The sequence below is a fragment of the Astyanax mexicanus genome, chromosome 22, assembly GCF_023375975.1.
Source record: "Astyanax mexicanus isolate ESR-SI-001 chromosome 22, AstMex3_surface, whole genome shotgun sequence".
NCBI lineage: Eukaryota > Metazoa > Chordata > Actinopteri > Characiformes > Acestrorhamphidae > Astyanax > Astyanax mexicanus.
In genome coordinates this window covers 29,150,885-29,165,890 of record NC_064429.1, presented here as the reverse complement: position 1 = coordinate 29,165,890, position 15,006 = coordinate 29,150,885, and the positions used below count along the sequence as shown (strand labels likewise).

Below are 15,006 nucleotides of genomic sequence, written 5' to 3'. Positions count from 1 at the left end.
CGCTCTATGAAGTGTTATTTCACTACCTGTGTTAACTTTCTCTCATTCTGACCTTGTTTTTATATCTTTTGACCCTAATTTTGACCCTTGGACTGTTTCTCACATTTGGTATGTTTACTCCCTCTTGCTGCTGTTGTTAACGGTGTTGACCCTGTTCGTTTTGTCTATTCTTTTGCCCACTGCTTTATTAAATAAAGTACTTTTATTGCATCTGTGTGTGTATTTGAGCTCTGCATTCATTGCATATCTTCGGAGTGTACTCACTAGTGTGCATGTGTGTTTACTGCATGGATGGGTTAAATTCAAGGGGAAGGCCAAATTCAAGATCTAAACCCATTCCAGACGCGAGCAGTGGTTTTGAGATGCGTACACAGCAGCATACAAATCTAACAAATGCAGGTCACAATATAATGTAAGGTGTAAACAGGGCCTGTGAGGTTAACACCTCAACCAATCAGATAAAAGGGCAAAAATACCTAGTGGAATCCACACACACACACACACACAAACACACACACGCTGCCCAAAATAAAACCAAACTGAGAGAGAATCAGCCAAAGCCTTGGCAGACCTATAAAGACACAGTTGACTGAACAAACACACTCACACACACACACACACACACACACACACACACTTGCCTTAGCATAGCCTGTGGCTGGAGCAGTCAGCTGGCAGGCAGTCAGGCCGTGGCTCTCGGGGTGAGAGATGCAGATGGAGTCGGGGTGCAGAAGGCCAAGCCCCCCATGCCTCGCCCTCCATGCCTCCATCTCACGGTGCAGCACCTGCCCGTCAAAGCGCTCCAGATCCTGCACGGCGATGAGCATGCGCACCTCCGCCAGCAGGGTGAGCTAGACCCATGGATTAGCATTAGCATTAGTGCTATCAACCAAAATGTGTTTTAATGCACAATTAATTTTACAATAATTCACCTTTTCTTGGCTACATGATGTTACTACTGTTGAAATACTGTTACCTTCACCTTAAATATGGAATAAATCTCATAACTAACTCGCACTTACACCTCCATTTTCTTCTTTTCTATTATTCTGCCCCCCCTCTTTCTCTCTTTCTTAAAAATTATGATTTTCTTTGATTTTACCAAATTGAAAACCTCTGTAACATAAACAAGAGAAAGATGGATGATCACAAGCCATCAAACCAAACTGAACTGCTTGAATTTTTGCACCAGGAGTGAAAGCATAAACTTATCCAAAAGCAGTGTGTAAGACTGGTGGAGGAGAACATGCTGCCAAGATTCATGAAAACTGTGATTAAAAACCAGGATTATTCCACCAAATACTAAAACTTATGAATATGAACTTGTTTTCTTTGCATTATTCAAGGTCTAAAAGCTCTGCATCTTTTTTTTCTTTTTTGTTATTTCAGCCATTTCTCATTTTTTGCAAATAAATGCTCTAAATGACAATATTTTTATTTGGAATTTGGGAGAAATGTTGTGTGTAGTTTATAGAATAAAACAACAATGTTCATTTTACTCAAACATAAACCTATAAATAGTAAAATCAGAGAAACTGATTCAGAAACTACGGTGGTCTCACAATTTTTTTCCAGAGCTGTAAATACACATAAATATATACATACATATATACATATAGCGAGGAGATTCTGTGTTCCAGTGTGTATATCTGTGCAGTGTGAAGCTGCTTTAACATAGAATGCTGAAAATTTGCTGCTGTGCTTCAAAGAACAGTGTTTTCAATGGGACGTGCAGCGCTGATGTGAGCAGTGAACACAGCACATACTGTGCTCAGCGTGTGTAAACAGCATTTGTTCATAGCAGTATATTATTATTTGTATTATTATAATATTTAAAAATATATATTTTGTAAGTAATCATCTTTTAATGGATGTCAATCGATTTTTACTCTGATTATAAATTATGCATGATTTATTATATGCAGTAAAAAAATTGAACAGTATGCTGTTAGTACTGTAGCCGGTTTTACCATAAACCCAACAGCTTCTCTCCTGTATGATCTCACATGGGTCTGTTTAGACCCTAAAACTATAGTTAGAGTTTCCCCAGTGAGGGTTTTGTATTCAACTGGCAAACCCCTTGAGGGTTCTATACTGACCTGGCAACCTATGACAGAAACTCAACTCTTTGCTTTGTGTGTCAGGAGACACAGAGAAGCAGGTATGTGTATGTGTGCTGTTTGCTGCTCATAATGTTCAAACATTTGTTTTGGTTACCTGCAAATTACATTTAATACCTGACGACAAAAAAGAGTCCCGTTTTAATCTCGCGAGATCTTGTGCAGACAGTTTCAGTCTAGGAGGAAACTCATCAATCCCTCACCCACACCTGTACAGTATCTCCACATCAGGACTGACCTTTGCATGTGTGTTAAAAAGCTCGAACAAAGCCATGGCTAGAGGCTCCACTCCGATATGGCCGTGCTGGTACTCCTGTATGTAGTAGCTGAGGGTCTGTCTCTCGGTCTCTGTTAGCAGCAGATAAGCCTGTTCCTCCAGAGAGTTCCGTGCTCCCACCAGCGCTGGTGCCAAAGGTGGGCCGGCCACACCTTTACAACACACCGTCTATAGAAGATAGAGAGAGAGAAGCATCATCAAGAAAGTCTTCAAAAAAACTTAATTAGTCTACTATAGCAGTTTTATTCCTTTCGAAAATGTGCAATCATTGAATCATTATTTCCTATTTCACTATGATTGCCACAGGAGATTGCTGCTTCGAATCCTGGTCATGCAGCTTGCCATCAGCTGCTAGAGCCCTGAGAGAGTACAATTGGCCTTGCTCTCTCTCGCTCTGGGTGGGTAGATGGCACGCTTTCCACACATCACTCCAAAGGGTGATGTGGATCAGCACAAGGCTGCGCCTGTGAGCTGATGTATCGGAACCGAGTCGCTGCGCTTTCCTCAGAGTGCGCTGTGATGCTACTCGGCAATGCTGCATCAGCAGCAGCTCGAAAAGAAGCGGTGGCTGACTTCACATGTATCGGAGGAGACGTGTACTAGTCTTCACCCTTCTAGTGTCGGGGCATCGTTAATGATAGGGGGAGTCCTAATGAGTGAGTTGAGTAATTGGCTGTGTAAATTGGAGTGGAAAGAAAATCAGAAATAAAATGAAAAATAAATCATTATTTCAGCGGAATAAAATGACAATAATATCGATTATCGCAATAAATTCTGGGTTATGAAATTCTAGTTATTGTGACAGGCCTAACCTGTTCTCAGATGTAATGACAATAAAAGCCTTTTGACTTGAATTCACTTGACTTGGCCAGGTTCATCATGCTTGTAGACCAGCTACAGTAAATTATAAAACTCAAAAACAAGCATTCTATATACAGATCAAAATTTTATCTGTCAATCAGATAAAGTGAAGAGAAGTGAAGCAGGTCAGCATCACTAAGGGGAATAACTCCAATGCTCCGGTGGCTAAAATTAGCACACACAGTGGTAGTGGTAGGTGCCAGTGAGTGGCAAAAGCACGGCGTGGACTTCTTTTAGCGTGGCACAGGAAACAGATACAGCATGGCCAGCAGCAGGTGCAGGGCTGAGGTTCTGAGACCCCTCCGCTCAGCCATGCTTAATATTAAATGTACTACAGGCCCCGGGGTATGGAAGGGCTTAGCGAAAAACACAGACTGCTCTGTGAATCACTCAGAGTCTGCTCTCACTCTTTTTCTCTCACTCTCTCTGCCCTGAACACTCTTACCACTCTACCACTCTCGCGTCTCTCTCTCTCTCTATCTCTCTATCTCTCTAACCCAAAAACATGCCACTCTTACTCTCCCCTCTCTGACATTCTCCTTAATCAGAACTGTATTACGATCTCAGCCTCAGGCAGGAGGACAGGAAGAAAGAAAGAGGGAGAGAGAGCAAAAGATTTAACCTATTTTTAGGAATAAGGAAGAAAAAACTTTGCCTCAAAACACTGGTGGCTTTCTGAGCTTTAGAGGTACCAAAATCAAACACATTAAACATTGATATAGAAACTAAAACAACTAATTTCTATGTAAAGATGTAGTGGAGTAATGAAACCCTGAGGTAAAAATGTCCTTTTGAAAGTAACTATCCAAATATTTGAAATATTCAATGCTAACAGACACAGCAACCAAGCTCAGAATGTTTAACCACAATGCTAACAGCTGGTTTGGCAGAGTTATAGACAAGATGCTACCAGGGACAGTAAGTCAGACAGTTGAAGCAGGTTAGTCGCATTGCTAAAAGTGGGGTTTGAAAGGGTTGAAACATGTTAGCTGCGATTCCAACAATCAGCCTTTGCAATTGCCAAGTCACAATGGTAACCAATACAGCAGCCAGACTTCAAAGGTTTGCAGAGTGTTACAGCAGTAGTCAGTCGTTAGGCTGACTACAATGCTAACAGCCAGGCTAAGCACTGGTTACACACAATGCTAACAGCTGTTTCAGCAGGGATAAAGCTAAGATGCTAACAGACACAGCAGCCAGGTTTGGAAGGTTTGAAGCAGGTTAGCTGGACAGCAGCCAGGCGGTCCCTGAAAGATTTGAAAGGTATAACGCGAGTTAGCTATCATGCTAACAACTTTCCTATGCTGGGTTGGTGTGGTCATACTAACAAACACAGAAGTCATGCTAGAAAAGGTTGGACTGAATTAGTTACTATGCATAGTCACAATGCTAGTATTGAGGCTTGAAAGGATTAGAGGGAGATAGTGGTGATGCTAAGAGCCAGCCTCTACAAAGTGCTACCAGATGCTACCAGGCACAGCAGACAGGCTTGGAAGGTTTGAAACAGGTTAGCTAGCTATGATGCTAAGAGCTAGCCAAGGTTGGGTTGGTGTGGTGATGCTAACAGACACAGACATAGAGTCACAATGCTAATATCAGTGGCTTGAAAGGTTTGGTGTAGGATACCAACCAAACTTTGGAAGTCTGAATGGAATATCCATGATGTTAACAAGTGGTTCCACAGCGTTAGAGCCGAGATGCTACCAGGGACAGCAAATCAGGATCTGCAGGGTTGAAGCAGGTTGGTTGCAATGCTAATATTCCAATATCTGGGCTTGAAAGGTTAAAAACAGGTTAGCTATAATGCTAATAGACACAGCAGCTGTGCTCAAGTGTAACACCGACTTGCAGAAATCTTGCTTTTCACTGCAGCTGGTAAAGAACTAGCCGCCAAAGTCCCATTCCCTTCCATTCTACAGAAATAGAGCCACAAATATCCACAGTGTTTTCTAATTTGCAACCAGGCCCTGTGCAGTAGAGATCTGACAATGCACAAAACACAGGAAGTGGTCAGCTGGAATGAGGGTTAAACACTGTCTGACAGCTCACTAGCCAACATAAAGGTCAACAAAACATTCTACTTCTGTCAAACAGCAGACGTGCCATGGCTACAGATCCGCTGGAGCTTTTATCTTGTAGCACAAAGCTAGAAAAGTTAATGGGAGAGACTGCTAACGTTCACTCAAGCTGATGACGTTCATTCTTCTTTTATAGCATTTCAGAACAACTAAAATAATCACCCTCTATAGTTATAGAATATAGGACAATTCAGCATTGCGCTACATCTGCAATAACCTTCCATACAGGTGGAGAACACTGCTAGCAGTGCACGGCTACAGTTTTGATCTGATTAAATGATCAAGAATTTATGATAACAATTTTAATAAATATGCATGATGCCACCAAGCCCTTATCAACCATTTGTCCTGCATTTTAAATTAATACTGAAGTTCTCCAGACTATAAAGGAACACGTAAGGAATCATGTAGTAACTTATTTAAAAAGTGTTAAACAAACCAAAATACTATATATACTATATTTTGGGTGCTGTTAGCTTGCAGTTTTTGAGGCTGGTAATTTTGATGAACTTATCCTGTACAACAGAGGAAACTCTCGCTCTTCCTTTCCTGGAGTGGTCCTGATGAGAGCCAGTTTCATCCTAATGTTTTTGATGGTCTTTGCAACTTTGGACTTGAGGATACTTTCAAAGTTCTTGACTTTTATTTGGATTGACTGACCTTCATTTCTTAACCCTTCTGTTATTTTAAAGTTTGAAGATCTAGGAAAAAGAGTTAAAAGTACTTTTTTCAGTATAGAACTTCTTCTGCTTGCCTTAATTAGTGTAATAAACATATAATAAGGAAAATGGTTCATCTCACATATTTGCAAAAACCTGCAAAAAACAAAAACTAGAACAAAATTACAATGTTAAGTTTCAGTGTTATGTAAAACTAGTGTTTTATTTGTTGGTCTTTCAATAGTAATAAAGTAGTGAAACATTAAAAAACAAGTGAATTATCTTAATTGGACCATTGCCTGTTTGAGGTAAGGAACACCACTGCACTAAAAATTGATAGAATAATTAATTTTGGAGTTAGTAAAAAATATATTTACACTGCTTGTAAGGATTTTTTTGTTTGTTTCAGACAACTTTTGGAAGGTTAAACATGCACCAGTTAAAAATTACCCCAGAGCACCATTGCTGTTCATGACAAATGAACACAATAGAAAGGTTCACATATTTTTTCCCTTACTTAGTTGTGAATTCACCGTATACCAACTCTACATTTTCACAACACAAAAGAGAAAAGGGCAAAACAATTACTCTTGACAAGTTCAGCACAGCTGTTAACTGAAAGCCTGAATCCCAGGTGACTCTACCTCATAAAAGCTGACTACGGAAATCCATCCAAGATGTGCAAAGCTCAAAAGCCATTGGTTAAACATGAGGGAGTAGTTTTCCAAAGAAAGATTATGCCTATTCATAGACTTAGATATTTTCCTTTCAATAGAAATCTCCATTTAAAATGCTGTGCAGTCCCAGACCAGGTCTAATCCCTGTCTAGGAAATTGCCCCATAACATTTTTTTCTAACACATTGTACCCTTCATATGACAATGCAGTATATAAACCAAAACCACACGCCTTCAGGTCAGTGTTTACCTGAAATAAACAGCATCTAGCATCTCTCCACTCATCTTACATTGTGTTATGAACAATACTGCATGGTTTCAAAAGCTCAAGGGGGAAAATCTATGAAATTTACACAGTGCTCAAGGTTAAATCCCTGAGAGCGATTGAGAGAGCAAAAGAGAGAGATGGGAAAAGAACATGGGGATTTGCCAGAGCAGGACGGCATTTGACATGCTGGATTGGAAAATCAATACTTCATAAGCATTTGCGCTCTGCTCCTGTCCTTGACAGGCTCCATGCCAGTTTACAGTATGGGATTCGCTCTGAGGCCACACAAGTGACAACCACCAAAAAAAAGCAAATACAGCACTTTAACTTTTCCAAAGACCCACATTTTCCTCCTGCAGTCACAGTACCACACACAGGCTACCCAGTGCTGCAAAGTCTTTTTTTGCATATCCATGATTAAGCAAAAAAGCAGGAAAAAGAAAGAAAATGAGCTTATTACAGTGAATAAGTATTTTAGGTGCTCTAACTTACAGAGCAAACAAGCAAATGTGACAGTGGCTGGCTGACGAAAAACCTATGTTGGCCAATTTTATAGAAACATACACCTTACTTTTCTCAGTCAATTTTTTAAACCCCCTCTCAAAGCCTGTAAACTAGGCTAAATATCTTCCAGTGCATCGCAGAGGCAAGTCTAGCAGTCAACGATCTTTCACCAAGAGGTACACTCCCTAAAAATATGTTGAGAAGGAAAGCCTAGCAGTCAATTATCTTTTACCAAGAGGTACACTTCCCAAAAATACATTGAGAAGGAAGGTCTAGCAGTCAATGATCTTTCACCAAGAGGTACACTACCCAAAAATACATTGAGAAGGAAAGTCTAGCAGTCAACAATCTTTCACCAAGAGGTACACTACCCAAAAATATACTGAGAAGGAAAGTCTAGCAGTCAACAATCTTTCACCACGAGGTACACTATCAAAAAATACACCGAGAAGAAAAATCTAGCAGTCAATGATCTTTCACTAAGAGGTACACTACCCAAAAATACATTGGTACACTACCCAAACACTACCCAAAAATACACTGAGAAGGAAAATCTAGCAGTCAACTGTCTATCACCAAGAGGTACACTACCCAAAAGTACATTGGAAAGAGAGGTCTAGCAGTCAACAATCTTTCACCAAGAGGTACACTACCAAAAAATAAATTGAAAAGGAATGTCTAGTAATCGCCAACCTTTCACCAAGGGGTACACTACCCGAAAGTAAACAGAGAAGGAAACTAGCAGTCAACAATCTGCCACCTTTCAACACCCACCAGAGCCCCACCCACTAGATTAGGGAGTCATTTTGGTTAAGAAGCTTGGTATGTTTGGCTTTCCCTTTAACCCAGAAAACCTTATCAGATGCCCTCAGCTGCCCTGCCGTTACTCTCCAACTGGCGCATCACTGATCAATAGCCATGATCACTGGGTCAGTCCCTACATGGGGCACTGTGCCAGCCTTAATCAGTAACTATGCTTAGTAATGACCTCTACCAATGCTATCAGACATACAGCACACGCATATACAGTATCTAGAATCCTAATTCGTCTGACCACAATACATGTTTCCGCTGTGTGATGGCATATTCCAGCCTCAGAGCCCAGAGAATTCAACACTATTTTATACATGGCTAACATTAAGTATAAAGAGATCTCACCAGCTCTAATCTTCCTGTTTCAGAACAAGCCGTTTACATGCTCTGTCACTTTTATGCAAATAATCTGTTGCTGGCCACACCATTTACTGTATATGCTGAGTGAATGGCAAAACATGAACAAGTTAGTTCATGCTTAACTGCGACAGAAGCACAAAACTCTTATTATTATCTCCCACATCTGCTGACTTGACATGGACCGTATGTACAGATTCCTCCCTCAGACGAAGTCTGCAGGCTAATCCTGCTGTGTACTGTCTGAGGTTCTCAACCAAAATGACTGAAATGACATTTCTTCAACTGATCTAGTGGGTGAGGCTCTGGTGGCAGTTGACAGATGAGGGGTGGAGTCAGGTCGGTTCTACACATATATCCTTTTTTTGTGATTTCACAAAAAGAGAGCATCCAAACAGCTAATAAAACATTTGATTTCTGACACTTTCCTGACTCTTTCAGTTGATTAACAGAAAACAGATGGATATATTTTTTCCACAAGTGTTTAATTTAAAATAATATAGATCACAAGTTGACAATTACCTTTTTGAAAACCCATTTTAAAAGTTAAGAGTTAGTTTTAGTTTTTAGTTTTTATTTTACCTCATTACCAACTGTAAACTACCCCATATCAACTCTTTTTGGAAATATCGTCGCTGTCCAATGAAAAAAAAAGTATCTCCATTTTTTCAGTTTTTTTTAAGTTTAACACATACAGTAATTTGAACAAACAAACTGTCGCTTACACCGTATCAAAAGTTTTTGATAAATGGACCAATAGAAATCCAACAAAATTACCTGAAATAAACTCTTTTTACATTGACTTCCACTAAAAGTCAAGAAAGTTTTTCTCTGCTGTAAAGTTGCTATTTTGGAGATTCTTGCTTTTCACTGGACAGCGATGACATGTTGGTGCTGATTGTGGAGTTTTACAGATCCATCCATGCATTGATGGGCTGAGAAGATGAGCTTAATAAGTGTCCTCAGGGTATTAATTATCATTATTGCTGAGAATCAAGAACAATTTGTGCTTTTCAAAACTTTATACAGGTGAAGCCCATCAATGCATGGATCTGATAAACTCCTCCATCAGCACACATGATTACTTATTGAAGTATAAGTTAATGAAGTATTGATTAGGGAGGGGGGGGGGGGTAATTAGGCAGGGTTAAGATTTCTTGAAAGGCTGTATAAGAACAGACACATGGTACTGAACTGGACTCCACCTGGTAGGTGGCCTTAACACTCCTGTTATGTTACGGGTCAAATTGATTTTAGACATTTTTTATCATAATTAAACATGCACCGGGTCAAACTGACCTGGGAACACCATTGTTGTTCCCGACAAATTAACATAACAGTGTTAAAGAGAGGTTTGGTCATGGTTAAAAGCCCAATATCAATATTTTATAGTTCGTATAGTATTTTGTTAACCTCTTTTAAGCTGTATGTATACAAATATGTGTATATGTATACACAATATGCATTAAAAGTAGTGGAATCCTCAATCATTCATTGTTTTTTTATTTCCTGATTTTGTTGGAGTAAATTGCTCTTTTACTGTCCAGAAAAAAAAAACTTTTTTTTAAATTCTGAAGCATTGCTGTAAGGATTTGATTGCATTTAACAACAAGCCACAGATTAGTGAGGCCAGGATGTTGGATGATCTCATCCTCAACTCATACTCAAAGTATTGTATGGAGCTCCATCAAGACTCACTGTCCAACGACAAACATGTACTGCATGCATCTCCAAAACAGCAACTTAACAGGAGATTCATAAAACTTTCTTAACTTTTAAATGAAGTAAATGTAAAACAGTTTATCTCAGTTATCAGTCCTCACGTTGTCAGTCTGCATGTTCTGAACTCTGATTCATACATTAAAAACTCCAACTCCCAGCATGCTCTCACACCAGACCTTCCAGACTCTGCTGACCATGTGACGCTACGGAGAGTTCACACTCTCCAAGCTTCTGATTGTCTACACCTGGTCTGTGTTTGTATAAATACCCCTCTGTTGCAAATTCTCCTCACTGAGACTGAATTGAATCTAGTTTTCTAGCTCTTCAACTAAGCGTTAAAGACTCCAACTCCCAGCATGCACTCACACCAGACCTTCTGGACTCTGCTGATCATGTGACTCTATTGAGTTCACGCTCTCCAAGCTTCTGATTGTCTACACCTGGTCTGTGTTTGTATAAATACCCCTCTGTTGCAAATTCTCCTCACTGAGACTGAATTGAATCTAGTTTTCTAGCTCTTCAACTAAGCGTTAAAGACTCCAACTCCCAGCATGCACTCACACCAGACCTTCTGGACTCTGCTGATCATGTGACTCTATTGAGTTCACGCTCTCCAAGCTTCTGATTGTACACACCTGGTCTATGTTTGTATAAATACCCCTCTGTTGCGAATCTAGTTTTCTAGCTCTTCTACTAAGTGTTTCTTTTGTTTGTTTCCTATTGTTAGACATTTAATAGACATTAAGACATTAAATTTAAATAGAATTTTTAACAGATAAACTGATTTTATTGTACTAAGGCTTCTGCACAGCACTGCACACACCCGTCCACTATGAATTATTACTGAATTGTAGTCCACTGATTTCGTATTCTAAGAAAATCCAAGACAGCTTGCTGCATTATTCCCACAGGGGTTGGAGGAGGATGGCGTCGGATGTGTTTGACCTTGGCCAAATTAACACTGAGTCAGACCTGAGTCCACCTCCACAGTCGCATCAGCACCACAGCGTCAGCGGAGGACTTACACTCATATCCCTACTGTCACAACAGGATTAAACTGTTTATTTAATGGACTTTCTGGGAAAATATATGCAAGGACAGATAAACAGACCAACAGACAGATAGCGAGACAGTGAGCAGGACATATTCTGTGTATCATTGGCATCAATTAGACAGTATGGACTTGTTTACTGGAGATTGTCAAGGCTCTTCTATTGAGCGCTATTTTTTTCTCTTTTCTTATATTAAGGTGTGCTCAGAACTGCCAGATTCAGTACGACTGATCCGTTCATTAGAAGAGTTAGTGTAGTAATTTAAAGTAATGCAAATGCTGCAGTGTACATTTGTGAACTAAAGTTTCCTAAACATGTCGGATTTTTTTCATCCTGTAAGTATGAACCCAGTTTGGACCAAGGAGTTGTCTAAATGGACGAAACACAGCATAAAAGGTCTGTTCCTGCCTATAGACAATATAGGCCCTATCTTACACCCTGCGCAAAACATGTAAAAAAGTTTCTTGTGAATATATCTAAGCCAAAAGGTGTGGTGATCTGAAAATGAGGTGTGATTAGGTACATTTCTGGCATATTGCTATCTTGGCAATGAAAAACACAGGTGCGCCACTGACTGATTAGAACCACGACAACAGTCAATCATCAGATGTTCATTGCTATCTTGGCAAAACATATGCACCACAGATTGCTGTTCCTGTAAATGGCCTGCTTATGCACTATTTTAAAATTCTAAATATATTTGTAAACACATTAAATTGTACATATTACCAGATCCTTCAAACAAAATTACCTATATGTAATTAATAATGAACTGAACTATTAATAGTGAATAACTGAACTATTACCTTATTTACAATACTCCAACAAAAATACATTTTGTTTAAATCCCATTTTACCCTTGGCCCAACCCCTTACCATTAGATCGCTAGTAGTTTGTCTCAGAAGGTAGCTAACTTGCTAACTTTCCCTTAAAACGAATGTAAAAATAAAGTAAAATAAAAGCTATTTAAACATAATTTCAGCTCCCCATCACAGAGGTATTAAGTAATGTACAATATTAATTAATTTCTAAAACCATCTCCTCCCTTTCTGAAGACATACAATAAACCCTAATGTTAACTAGTTTACCAGCAGTAGATAGGTTACTGAACTTTAGAGCTCCTGATGACATAGCCGGTGCTTAAAGGGTCGTCCCAATTCTTAGGATGGAGGATTTCACCCCTTTCCCTTTTAACTCTAAAGGGGAAGGGGTAAGTGGTAGGGCCAAGGGGTGAAATGGGATTGGGTCTAAAAATCTAGAGCTCGGCGATTATGGCCAAAAAAAATCATATTATAATAAATTATTTTACAAAAAAAAACTGATTTTCAATTTCGAATAGATTTTTTTCCTCCTACTAAAAATAGTGAATTATCATGTGATCTGTTTGGTGTTCAGACACTGAGGGTTGAGTGAGGAGTCGACTCACTCAGTGATCCGTAATTCAAAACATTGTTTACAAGCTCATGCGTTGATATGCCTCAGAGCCGCGGAGAAACTCAGTGGATTAAACTTCAGAGCGCGAGTTTCTGACTGAAATAAAGACTCTACAGTTAAAATGTGAAAGAAACAGGAGCGCGCATTATTGTTTAACAAAATATCTCAGATGCTCACTGTAGAGCGATGATGTAGCAGTTTTTAAAAACGGTAGGATTACAAATTCCACACCGCTTAAGTAGTATTTCCACTGTTTTTCACTACGAGCTCGTTACATTTGTGTTTGGCTGTGTTTGGAGTGTTTGTCTTGTTGCTTTGTTTAGAAAATATGCACGTGCTTGTCCGTGGAAGGCACCGGTAACCAGGGTAAGATGGAAAAACATTTAAGAATTGAGTAGCATTTTCACACATTTTAGCGTAATAAAATGTCTGTGTGTAAAGATGAAAAATCGCGATTGCATTTTAAAAAATCGCATTTAAACTGTAATTCTAATTAATCGACTTAATCGTGAAAATCGCCCAGCCCTAGCTCCTACAGTAAGCATTAATCGAGAGTTGGAAAAACAAACAATTGGATCTGAGCTCAGTTCTTGTTGGGAGAGACTTCTTACACTAGTAGAAACTGATAGATCATCAGGACTGTAAGTGATCAGTGAAACCCTTCAGAAAGACCTTGCCTCGCTGCTCTTTGCTGGATAACAGGGTTCAGTGACAGGTGCCTCGCACTCACTCCATCCTAATAAAAGCCTGCCAGGACAACAGAGGGCTAATTTACAGGCCCAGCTCCTCAAGGTTACTCCAACAATACGCAGTACAGAGCCTGCCAGCCCGAGACGCTAACAGCTCCTCAGCCAAACACTTTCACTTCACCGAGCAAAATTAATCCCCCCGCATTCTCTCACTCCTCTCCTTCTTCTCCTCCAGTTTCCTCCCCTCGCCCCTCGTTCAGGTCCGGTCCTTAGCCCCCAGAACCTGCTGATTCAGCTCTGCTCCGACACTGCAGTGGCTGATTTCCTGCAGAGTCCTATTATGACACAAAACCAGCATCACCACAGCTTAACACTAATAACTACACACGACTACACACATCACAGTGCAGGCGGAGGTGGCCTATTAGCCTCTTGGGTCATTTCAGCACCATTGATCTCAGAGCACTGAGTCATGGTTTCTTTATCGCAGGTGAACACATCAAACGACCACCAGAGTGCTCCAAATGGACCCACAAATGGACAGAACTCAGACCACCTACTGTGAAGAAGATTGTGGTCCAATTGATTTGGGCATTGTGAGAGGAAAATGGCCCATCTCTTCGCTATCACCAAAAAAAAATACATTGATCTTTAACTTTTGGGTCAAAAATCCATGATAAAATACAGCTAGACCACATAAAAATTAAGTTTCTTTGATTTTACCAAACTAAAAACCTCTGGAATATAATCAAGAGTAAGAGATTGATGATCACAAGCCATCAAACCAAACTGAACTTCTTGAATCTTTGCACCAGGAGTAAAGGCATAAAGATATACAAAAGCAGTGTGTAAGACTGGTGGAGGAGAACATGATGCCAAGATGCATGAAAACTGTGATTAAAAACCAGGGTTATTCCACCAAATATTGTTTTTCTAAACTTTAGGAATATCAACTTGTTTTCTTTGCATTATTTGAGGTCAGAAAGGAAGAAATGTTGCCTGTAGTTTATAGAATAAAACAACAATGTTGCTTAATTTTACTCAAACATATACCTAAAAATACTAATTCAGAAACTGAAGTGGTCTCTTCATTTTTTTCAGAGCTGTAGACCAATAAAAAACTCTGCTAAAATCAACAACTGACCTTTTGACCACGAGATACAACTCTTAGCTGAAATCTCTCAAAGCCAATAATTTCCCTGATATCCAGAAAATGATGTTCCCTTGTTCATCCTTCAGTCTAAACGTTGAGTTATGCTCCACAGGACCACTGCTAATTACTCTCACTCAAAAATCAATTCATCCCAATTACTAGAAGACATTTAATTAATATAAGCCTAACCTTCATCAGCAATAAGTGACTTCTATTCTATTCTATTCTACACTGCCTGGCCAAAAAATAAAGGTCACACACTCTAATATTTGGTTGGACCATCTTTATCTTTGATTGCTTTGATGCATTTGCTGTGGCATTGTTTCAATTATCGTCTGCAAT

The 15,006-nt window shown here is 39.6% G+C and overlaps 2 protein-coding genes across 2 annotated transcripts in view; one reads left to right on the top strand and one right to left on the bottom strand.

The window, feature by feature from the left end:
* whrnb (whirlin b) overlaps positions 1-15,006 on the bottom strand; it is a 117,819-nt gene that overhangs the window by 28,625 nt on the left and 74,188 nt on the right. The window contains exons 7-8 of the mRNA XM_049470316.1: positions 2,359-2,565; positions 642-851 (exon numbers count right to left, since the gene is read on the bottom strand). Of these exons, the coding sequence (XP_049326273.1) occupies positions 642-851; positions 2,359-2,565 (417 nt within the window). The remainder of the gene's footprint in view (positions 1-641; positions 852-2,358; positions 2,566-15,006) is intronic.
* Positions 1-15,006, top strand: part of LOC111191728 (alpha-1-antitrypsin 1-2) — a 313,064-nt gene that overhangs the window by 242,944 nt on the left and 55,114 nt on the right. The window lies entirely within an intron of this gene.